The following is an 11896-nucleotide window of genomic DNA, read 5'->3' as shown; positions in this document are numbered from 1 at the left end:
AAAATTTAAATACACAAAAATTTTCAATAATTGAAACACCTTTATGGTATTTATTATCATTCTTTTATTAAAATATATGTATAGGAAGGAGAAGTGCCAATGTGAGCCACAAAATGAACGGAACTCGGTTCTCACAATACATGTAGAAAGAATTTCTCTTTAATATAAAACGTTTCGACCCTTCTTCGGGTCTTCCTCAGTCAGACTCTTAAATACAATTTAACAAAGCAGTCAACGGTTACATTAGCTACGTTAGATGAGTCCGCGGCAACGATATTGGAACGATATTGTGACTTTACAGTCGTTCCATTTTACAGTTCGACTTTACATTTTACGACTTGGAATATTCTTTTATTAGTTAGATATTATATACTGCTTGCAGATATTTCCATATTTTAGTCTACATTATATCAACTAAAGGTTACAATCGTTCGCAATAATCGTCACTTGTACGAGGATTGATTTTTTTTGCAGATATGTTCTACCTATTGTTCCTGGCCTGCCTGGCCATAGCAACGAGCCACACCTTTGATACCATTTATTCGTGGCAGCAGGTTGAATTCCAATTTCCAAATGACACCATCCGAAACAAGTACATAGCTTCCGGCGATTATATCCCGGAAAATAACATGCCATTAGGTTTGGCTGTTTGGCACAAAAAAATGTTCGTCACGGTACCGCGGTGGAAGAAAGGTGTTTTATCTAATATAAATAGCTTTTCAATGGACGATGACAAGGGTAAGTGAATATAGCTAAACCAAGTTTGCTGAAATACATACGACTATAATGTACACTTGCTTTATGTTGCACAGATTTCATAACGTACCAACATAATGCGCGAGAATGATGTAAATTTTACGGGTATACTTAGCCAAAAATCTTCCAAAATACCCTTGTCATATGATAAAGAGATCATTTTTTATTATTTATATAGACAGCCCAGTCCTCACACCATATCCTAATTTTGAGGCAAATAACATTAATTCACCCGATGGCATCGTAAGCATATTCCGTCTCAGGATCGACCAATGCGATCGTATGTGGGGTCTTGATACAGGAGTAAACGATATTTTGGGGGACGGCGAAGTTGTGCGACCGATGAGACTCACTGTTATCGATTTAAACACGAACAAGGTATCGTTTATCAAAAATGATGGAGATGCCTACAATCGATATTAATTCGATAAATCGTTCTGCAAACACTCTAATAAGAAATTCTATAAATACGTTTCTATACGTCTCAAATTTGTATCGCACGTTATCCCATTTATTCCATCTGTATGTGTTGCAGATTATACGTAGATATCCCTTGAAGAATACGGATATAAAGCCGGACACTTTCATTGCCGATCTTGTGGTCGACGTAGCACCCGGACAATGCGACAAAGCATACGCGTATATGAGTGACTTGGGCGCATATGGCATAGTGGTGTACAGCTGGGAAAAGAACGATTCTTGGCGGATTAGTCATAACTTTTTCCATTTCGATCCGTTGAACGGTAATGTCAAAGGAAAATTCTATATTGTGTTGTACACGTAGCTAGAATACTTTAAGCTATTGATAGAAGAACAAATCGAGCTACTTTCAAGGATAAAAGTCTTTTTATTTATTAAAATCTATTTTATTGTCTTGTGACAAGCTTGACTGATTTTGGTAATTATTGGCAGGTGATTACAATATTAACGGCTATAACTTCCAATGGACTGATGGCGTTTTTGGAATGTCATTGTCACCGATTCATGCTAATGGAAGTAGAACGCTCTATTTCCATTCCATGTCTGGTATTACGGAATTTTCTGTATCTACGGATATTCTGCAGGACGATACGTTGAACAAATCAGGGGTCTACAGTAATTTCCACATTGTTGGTACCAAGGGACCATTGACTCAAGGACCATCTTCTATTATTGACCCGAAGACATGCATCAACTATTTTACTCAAGTAAACAGAAATGGTATCGCGTGTTGGGATACTACGGAGGATTTAAATCCGGAGACATTCAGTAAGTATAAGTATTCTATTGATAAAATTATCAACTATTTGCATTTATTAATAGATATATTTAGTATTTTTAATACGTCATCATTATATTAACTTTCTATTTGATTTTTTATCAAATTGCTAATACTCTTCTACATGAGGAAAGATCTTGTAAGATTAAATTATTGAAACTAATTAATGATATTGATCATTTGTCTCTTAACTAAGTTTTGAAAATCATTAATAAAATATATTTAGCAAAATTTTTCACGATTCGTATCATTCGACTTTGTAACATTGGAATGATCTACATTGTAGTTCATATATTCCATCAGAGATGTCTCTAAAGTCCACAAATGGCAATGCCTATATATTTTCCGCGTTGAAATGCCCCGTCAGCTTCGTTAGCTTTTATAAGTTCATACGCTTAAAAATGTCTTAATGAAATTAAATAAATAATAAATAATTGCAATCCATTCGAATGTTTATAAATCCGTATTTTCAAAATCATGCGTAATTTTTGTTTGCAGAATTGGTGGCACAGGACAACAGGACATTAGTATTTCCTCAGGATATAGTTATCGATGATAAGTCTCGAAAATTATACGTGCTCTCTAATAATATACAGATATTCATGAACGGTAACTTCGATCCAACGACGACAAACTTTTTCATTACTTCGGCTGATCTCAAGGCATTGACATTCGAGTGCGAAAATCGCGGAGAAAGTAATTGGGTCGTAAAGTTGTCTAATAACGACACAAACGCGCGTCTTTTATTTTTATGACATTTAAAAAATGTCAGAAAAAAAGGAGAGTCGTCGTTATGAGGTCTTCAAGACGTCTTTTGGACATGCGTGCTGTCTGGGATACTACAGCGAAATCGTCAAAGTGGAAAAAGATATGATATATTTAATTATGCATATAACACCGTAAATAATAAATAAAGATAAACGAACTATAGGCTTTGCTTTATATTTTTGAACTGTGGAACATCGAATGTTTCTTAACCACTAATCTTTATTCGCTCTCTCATATCAGTAATTTATCATCTATTGTAATCACCCTCTCTTCATTTCATTAAATTACATAAAAAAAAGGATGCCTATGTAATTTTTCACAATACCCAGCTGATCACACAAAGTTCCTTCTAGCGAATAAAAGAATACGCATGTTATATAAACTGTTATCGGTCCTTTTATTCTGTTCAATAAAATCGATCACTTAATTTCTCTCTCTCTCTCTCTCTCTCTCATCTTTTAAACTTACTTTTTTTTGCCTCGTCTTAACCACGCCAGATGTAAAAAAAGAGCAGTCCGGTGTTCCGCAACATATGATAAATCGACGTATTATTTAGAAAACAGTTGTGTTCAAGAGAACGGGAAGCATCCAATCACGAGCAACTAGGGGCGGGATTTATTTTCGACCGCGGCGAATAACGCGGAATTGAAATTTCAGCGTGTCATTTTAAAATAAGCCGTCAACTATGTCGCTGGCTAGTCAATCCCTTGATAATTCAAGGAACTTTTAACTGCAACCTTTATAACTCCCGTGGTAGCTTCCGCCTCTCCCTTCTCCCGTCAAACCCGTCCAAGGAGCGCTACTTTCTTCCGCCCCCTTTACGACTGGTCTACTCTCTCTTTACGGAGCTGTACATCCTAAATAATTGATCCTAACGTACTTGCCGGTGTTTTTATAACTGTTTTACCGCCCGCTCTCGCCGCTGTGATATACATTATTTAGCCGTCGGTTTTTAAAGCGTAGTCGCCGGGGCGCGGAGGTGCGAAAAGACTGAAGGCCTATTCGTCGCCGCGCGTCTGCAGAATTAAAATGTATGCCAGCGGTCGTCGCTACCTACATTCAATTAAATCGCCGGATTTCGCGCGGCGCCATTAACCGCGGCGAGTAATCTCTCCGCGGAATAAGAAAACGGCTGTTGCAGAGATTGCGCGTCTTCCACCTTTACAACAGTCCTCGCCGGATTATACGAGGAGAGAGGCCCGTATTCGCGCTCGATCGAATACTACGGTATGCGATGTGGAACTTCTGGGGGATATTTCAGTAGATCAAATTATGCATACTGATGCGGCAATATCGATCACTTCTATACAAGCCGAATGATTTCTATGTAAACGAGATACAATCTCTTTTTTCTTCTGTATGAAAACCGATCCACATCCTCTCTGTCTTTCTGCCCGTCCTCTTTGTCTCTATCTCTCTCTCTCTCTCCTTCTTTCTAATATTTTTACCAAGTAACACCTTTATATGAATTATTCGCGAGACACCCCACAAGACCTGTATCGCCCTCGATTCGCGTATAGTTGTCCGTACAAACAATACGTATATCCCGTGACACATTTTACAGCTGCTCGTATCCGAGAAGCCTCGTTTCCACGTGACCCTGCCCGCCTCCCCCCCTGAATTTTCTCTTCCGCCGCTCAAATATTCACGATTTGTCAACTCTCTTAAATTATTCATTTCCCGCAGGTATCTTTGTTATCTTATCGATAAGTCGAAAGATGAAGGACAAGTGGATTCCAATAGGAATCGCCGTTTCCTATCTTCGCCCGTACCGCCTTCCATCCTCCGTCTACCTATTCCCTCCCGCCCGTGCCTTCCCTCCTAAGAATGAAGGTGTAGAATGCAGAATGCAACGTCGTGCTCTTGCAGAGAGCACTTTGACACGGCCCCACGGGTACATTACTAGGATTGCTGCCACCAATTGAACTCCCCCAACTCGCTGAGACCCCGGCCCGAGTCCCTTATATCTGCAAACACAGCCGCCCGAGGCGACACCGCCGTTCAAACACTCAATCGCTCGATTCACAACGCCGAAGTAACTTGAAATTCTCCATTGTTAATGTTATTTGACTTATCCGCGCTGATGCCGGCGCTGATCTCTATAATAGGTAATACGTGAAAGGATTCGTGTGCCCCGGTATTGTTCGGTTAAGTTACGCCGGCGCGCCATGATTAAGGCCCACCTACCCCCTGCGTCGCGTCGCTGATACGTCGGCAGATTGTTTCGGGAGTGACAGGAAACATTTATAATGGAATATCATTGTGGACTTGAAAGCCGTTTCTTTCCATATTTTTAATCTGACGCAAACTACTTTGCTTCGATAAATAATGAAAGAGAGACGAAACTCTGGATTTGCCGATAACTTTTAGTATTAGTCTCTAAAAGTCGATCCAATTGTCACTGAAAACAGTGAATACTCACTAAATTGCAGTTATAAGTACAATAGCTGTAACTGTAAATCAGTGACTATTCACTGTTTTCAATGAAAGTCCACTGATTGACTCTTAGAAGGTACGCATTCATTTTTTCGCGTTTGTCACTTGAATTATATCTAGTGCAAATTTAGGGAGCAAAGTTTTGGGTCCCCGTGATACTTGCGGGGGTACAATTGATCGCGCCGCACAAGACTGGGGCAACTGTTTGAAGACCGAAGTTGCTTAAAAATCGTACGTTCCGTGCATAATAAGCACATGTAATATCTCTACGGGGTATTGCGTTTCTCGTTTTTTCAGTACTGTTGCATTCCACGTACCGTGTGAACGCCACGCTGCGATACGTTTAGTCCCACGTGTACGGCGCCGCGCTACTTTGTGCGTTATTTATGAATATTTATAAGGCCTCGCGTAAAAATTTTACCAAGAAACATATGCACATTTCTTACGATTCTGTTAAACAACGTTACATCTGACCTTATGTTACAAGCATGTGGTTTCTCGACGCGAACGAATCATACAGATGGATAAGCGACCCAAATCTGTCGACACCCTCGTTCACATCGCCGTTACCTGAACAGATTCTACTTGCGATCAATCACGATGGTCCCGGCGTTTTTCCATAAAAAAATTATATATATGTAAGTTTACTCGAAATCGCATTCGCGAACACTGCATCCGCGCGAAAGAAACTCTCTCTCTCTCTCTCTCTCTCTCTCTCTTTCTCTCCCGTACGACCCATTACACGTCATCGAAATCCACGATCGAGGGATCTCTGGTAGCGATCGTCGGACAGATATATCCGCTAATACACGGCTTCTCGCGCCCATAGTACCACTTTATACGACCGAAATTCCCAGTAAGATGCAGGAGGACACCGGCAGGGCGGGGAGGAATTCGTAATACGGAGGGCCGCTCTACGACTCCGCTGGGAGGAATTCCGGGGTACGTTTTAAATTGCTGCATCCCCAACCTTCTTGTTTATGTATGCTACCGTGTTTCTTATTCTTGTGCGGCAGCGAAGGAGAGCGCGCGCCCCCCTAACTTTATGTGCACAGTGCCGACATAAGTATGCAATCTATGCGTCGGTGTGGCCCGCGTGGGCACGTGTGGATAGCACGTGTGTACGTGCACACGTGCCCGTGTTGTACATACGCGCGGTGTGTGCGTGCGCCCACGTGTACGTATGTGTGTGTGTGTGCGCGCATGTGTGCGCGCACATGTGTGAATATGTGCGTGAAAGCGGCACGACTGTAGCCCGAGGAAAACGTGCCACACACACACACACACGCGTAACATCGCGCGCGCACGTACGTGTGTATTGTATGGCGAAACGTGGCCCTATGTTTTCTCCCGCCGTGTATTTGGACTCCCTACGATCCGCGCGTTTCCTCCCGTGGATTCTTTTCGTGTTTCGAACAGCCCAGACTCTTCTTCCTTCGTATTTCCACCCTCGCCCGCCGCCGCCGCCACCGGGGCGCACTCTTTCGTTCCTATCTCTCCGCCACAATTGCTGTAATCTACGATCTAGGGTGGTGGATTTAACTGTGGATCTCAGCCACGGTAATTTGTAAAGTTTTTAATATTGCAGGCGCGAACGGAAGCGACGGTGCGGAAATGATTTTCTAAACGTGGCAATTAAAGAGTGACGAACCCTAGGACCGAATAATAGAATTAGCTCAGTGATTTGCTGCAATTTTCATATCAATTGACACAAATTGCCATGTCATTTTAAATGTAGTATTTTTATTATCTCGACCGTTAATCATTTTGGCGAAACGTAGCTGAACGTATCATCAGTTTATTCTAACGTTACGACACAAGAGTTATAAATTTAAATAATAATGATACGTAGTGGCACTTGTGTCGGACTAAAAAAATGTCTTTAAAGCTATACGTCCTATGAAACATCACAATTCATTACTAAATAATTAATTGTTCCATATCAGCTACATATACCTGCGTTCTACAAAAATGAAAAGAGTACTCGTAAAAATAATTATGAATCATAAAATTCAGCACCATGAAATATTAAAATTGAAAACTATAATTAATTACTTCTGTTGGGGGAGAGATCTTTCATTTTATTTATTTATATTATAAAATACGCCCGAAAATTTGTGGTTTAATGTGTAAAATTTAAATCATATTGCAATTCAATAATTACTTCGCAGACGTATAATGATAAAATTTATTTTTAAAAAGTCAGTCGAAGTAGAAATGAAACGATTTTTTTAATTTTGCGTATCTATATACTGTGGGTACCAATACAGTACATTTTTCAGTAAAGTTAATAACTGTCATGTAGATACGTGAAATGTAAATACTCTATTGTGTGATGTGTCGAAAATGTCTACATACGCGCACACACACTATAATGCAGATATTGCTTATTGAGTTGATAAACACAATTGTTAACAGAGCAGAAATATCGCATCGTAACAATTATACGAGAATACTCGTACATGATATTAGAGAAGGGAGAGAGAGAGAGAGAGAGAGGGGGGGGGGAAGAGATTTTTCTACTTTTTATAAGTAACCTATTTTTAACATGTAGTTTATTCCTCATATAATTTCACGAGTGCCAACGAGTGAAAATGCTGCTTTTGTATAACGAAAACGTAAGATATTTATACATTCATCAATGATAAAAAGATTATAATATTTCTAATAAATAAAACTTTTTATCATTGTATAGAAACAACGCTTCCTTCGTAATTATTATTTTGCTGAAGCAATTTGTAATCGAGTGATTTGACAATTTATTATTAATTTATTATTGCACGCTTATCACGTTTATCATACTGTCGAATTCCGGAGGCAGAATTCGCATCTCGTGCAACTCATTGACGTGCATTTGTTTAATTCTGAATTTCTTAAATTTCACACAGTACGTCCGTGAAATAGCACTGGGGGTTGCGCGTCGTATTCTGGTAAAAATATGGTTATATTAAAAAGATTACTTTAACCCTCAGTATAAAACGTGATTACATATATAAAATATTAATAAAGTTGTTATTATACGCTTGGTAAAAATATATAACATGCTGTGTGAAACTATATATATGTTAACTATTAAGCGTGGACGCGACGTTGATATAAAGCGCACTATTCTTGTATTTTTATGCATAACTAGAACATAGTAATATTTTTTCGTAATTATTCTTTTATGGTGCTTTCCGCATGTACTTCGTGTATTATGTATGAAAAATACCACTGTTATTTAACAATTTGCAGCTCCAGATATAGATATGTATAAAGTTCCCAAGAAATCATATCTTACATTTGTATAAATTAATGTCATCCTCCCCCTTTCTATGTATGTAGTCGCCTAATCGATATTGTAACAAATTTTGTCAGCAATGGCATTTTGTCATTATTCACGTTCGAACTCCTCTTTTTACAAGAAATTAATTTTTAGCAGACGTTAAAGTCTGCAAGAATCTCTTAATGTCACGACGTTGTTCCAATTTTGTTCGCGTACTACTCCGCGTGATTAACCATATATTTGGCCATCGTATCAATAACCCCGTTCCCTCCCTCACTCTCACTCTCCCTCTCTCTCTCTTTCTCTCGTTGCACCTTCTTAATACCGTCAGAAAACAATTTTTGCCGAGCTACTTCAGTACGAAATGGCTGCGCAGCGGCGAATTGTGCTCCTGGCCACGAATATCCGGCGTTATACGAACAAACAACGTAAGCACAGCGGCAAGTGGAGAGATAGAGATATAGTGGCTAGGCGTAGGTTTTGATGGTAGCCGTTGGTGCGCGGCGATGTGGTATACGTGGTAGGTCGGTTAGGGCAGGCCGGTTGGTCGCGGTGCGCGGGGCGGCAGAGAGAAGGTTTGGATATCTTGTCGAGGATAGGCTGCCGGGTGCAAGTAGGTTTAATATTTGATACCGCGGGCTGGTCATCCTGCCGAGGCGATAACACAGGCCCCGCGGGAACCTTCCGCCCAACCATCCCTCGGAAAACGACTGCCGCCAAACTCGCACAGTGTCCCTCCGCCCTACCCTACCACCCCCTCCCTCCCCCCCCGTGCCGCTCCCGACGATTCTCTCATCTACGTCCTACGTATTCCAACGGTCCGTTCCATCTCTTACTGATCCGCTCGTTCTCTCGTTTCCTTCCCCCGTACCGGAGATCGTCTCGATGCGTCGCCGTGACGATCTACGGGGTATAGTAGCGCTTTCCGCGTCTGGTTCCGTCCTTCAACTTCCGACTTCCGATGCGAGGGACGATTGATCATGGGGTGCAAGGAGTAAATAACCGATATTACTCACCGACGGAATAAACCGTTTACCGCGCGGTTCATGGCTGGTAAAGTGCCGCTTATAAATAGACCGGTGCAGTTCGTAAGAGTACTGTCAGACGAGAGGAACTCGCGTAACAGAGTGTCGCGATTTCTCCATCCACGACAATCGGGGGGTGGGGGGGGGGGGTGGAAGGGTCTTAAATAAGTAAAACGAGTATGTTATATATGCATAAAAAAAAGGGTCAATCTTTTTACGGGTCAGTTTCATCGGCATCTGAAGATCATATATAGCGGGGAACGGCTTTATTCGTTTATTCGATCGACCGAAATCCCGAAGCCTTGCGGGACTAACAGAGGGGTCCTGAACTACGAAGGGTTCGCGGCACGTTAAAAATTTACTATAAAATAGCTCGCACAAGTCTGCACTTACCGCGAAGATTTGCTCGCTCAAATTTCCGTGTACACACGGCCATTAAAATCATTGCATTAATACTGAGACGTACGTTAAAAAATATCGGTGATTATCTAATGAGCGGTACAAATTCACTCAATTAGTTTCATTTTGTCGAATGCTTTGGAAATCATAAAAACCAAGCGTTGTACATTTTATCTCTCGTATGTCGTATAATCCTTTCGAGATAAAGCGTGCTATTACTTTCATATCGCGTATCTGTGGTCGTGTAATCGCTATTGCCGTTTCTGTCCTACGTAGAATTAAGAGTAAACGCGTTCAACTAGAAAAAAATAACATTAAAAAGTCGGCACGTAGCATACAACAAATGGTGTTCCCTTCACTGTCATACCCTTTCGTCGCTTTAATTACAGTTTTGACTGCACATGTGCTTCAAGGCTGTTTTAATGATAGCTTTTAATGCTTTTGCGTGACTTGAGTATTTCAAGGGACGGAACGAGAAATGAGCGGGATGTATAATTATAATGCCAACTGCATAAGATACCTATTTTTAACATAATTCATATTTTGCGCGTTGTCGCGCGTATTTCGTTTCTTTAGTGCCACTTTGTCATTGTGAGCGTGGCATAAAAATAAAAATTCTACCAGCGATTTTACACATTTGCGACATTAGATAGAAATTTATCGAGCGCCCATAGGTTTCACCATTTGCTAAACTGGATGTGCTCCTGGCAAAATAAATCATAAAATAAAGCGAATGCGTTTAAATGACGTTCAAAAAAACATTAATTCACATTTATACAACGTAATCAGCGTTATATGTGTAACTGCCCGATGTTAAAATTTATGCATTTCAAATGAAAATTACATGCAATGTTATTATGGACGGAGCAAATAAGCGTTTAATTTGAGAACTGTCCATGTGCCGTTGCACTTGCTCTGTGGTATTAAGAAATATATTCTGATTAATGTGATATAAATGTTACATTAACGCGGATTAATGAATTTCAGTTATTTCGACATTTCGTCGTGAACATTTAAAACAGATTTTACATTTGCGCAATTTCTGCGTTCGGTACACTCTCGTGAAGGTTTAATGCGGGGAAACACGGGATACACCGTGTGACGCTGGGCTTCTACCCGGGTATAAAGAATATCGGGACCAATTTTTGATAACGTTATGAATGTTACAACAATACGGATTAATGAATTTCGATTGTTTTATCAGTCGTTGTGCTATATGGAGATTTAAAATGGATTTCGTACACGCCATTTCCCCGCGGTAGGGGCACCGATTTCGCCTATCGCTCATCTCGAACGGCGCGCTTAACGTCAGATTCGAGCGTGTCGCCTTCGGAAGAAAAATACAAAGTAGCATGTACATTATACATGTATGTGTGTACACGGGATCAGATATGATTTTGCTAATATGTCAAGAGCATCGTGACAGCGAGTTTCGTATGAGCCAGCGGAAGTGCGAGGTGACGCGTACCAGGTATAAGAAAAAAAAAAGACGTCATCAGTTTTCGTACTGACGCGCGCGCGACGGTGGGACTTACTTGGGGGATGGAGTTCGCCCCGACGACTTTTCCAATGAGGGAAAAGCGGTGGAGAGACAGATTGAACGAGATGGGAGAAAGAAAGGCGCGCGTACGTACGAATTACGCGCAAACGATAAGAGTACGAAAGAGGATTTGTCATGCCAACGGGACGGAGATTATAATAAACGTGTACGAGTATTTATACCAAGGCGTAACGATAGCGCGGCTTGTGACATTTGTGTATGATCGAGCGAGCGCGCGCGAGAAAGAGAAAGAAGGAGTGAAAGGACGGGGGGAGGGAGGGGAGAGAGAAAGACCGATAAGATAGCAGATATTCGCTATGGAGGAGAAAGACGCGCCGGAAGAGGTTACAGGGATGTACCAGTGGGAAGACAGAGAAGGTAAAAGAGAGAAAGATGGACCTGGTTCAACTAGAAATATAGAGAGTGTAAAGAGGATCGAGCGCGAGTGC

The 11896-nt window shown here is 40.9% G+C and overlaps 1 protein-coding gene across 1 annotated transcript; it reads left to right on the top strand.

The window, feature by feature from the left end:
* Positions 1-333: 333 nt before the first annotated feature.
* LOC105563171 (protein yellow-like) lies at positions 334-2936 on the top strand. The gene is made up of 5 exons (XM_012014539.1): positions 334-738; positions 935-1134; positions 1292-1499; positions 1669-2004; positions 2513-2936. Exons 1-5 carry the CDS (start codon positions 477-479, stop codon positions 2767-2769), a joined length of 1263 nt encoding a protein of 420 aa, XP_011869929.1. The 5' UTR covers positions 334-476; the 3' UTR covers positions 2770-2936.
* The last annotated feature ends 8960 nt before the right edge of the window (positions 2937-11896 follow it).

Source organism: Vollenhovia emeryi, unplaced genomic scaffold, assembly GCF_000949405.1.
Source record: "Vollenhovia emeryi isolate VEMERY1.0 unplaced genomic scaffold, V.emery_V1.0 DF939180.1, whole genome shotgun sequence".
NCBI lineage: Eukaryota > Metazoa > Arthropoda > Insecta > Hymenoptera > Formicidae > Vollenhovia > Vollenhovia emeryi.
This window is presented reverse-complemented; position numbering and strand designations above follow the sequence as displayed.

Bases quoted from the DNA above. Each gene is read 5' to 3' on its own strand.
- LOC105563171 (XM_012014539.1), top strand. From the start codon at position 477: ATGTTCTACCTATTGTTCCTGGCCTGCCTGGCCATAGCAACGAGCCAC. The intron at 739-934 runs GTAAGTGAATAT...TTATTTATATAG, and splicing joins TTCAATGGACGATGACAAGG to ACAGCCCAGTCCTCACACCA. The intron at 2,005-2,512 runs GTAAGTATAAGT...TTTTGTTTGCAG, and splicing joins TTTAAATCCGGAGACATTCA to AATTGGTGGCACAGGACAAC.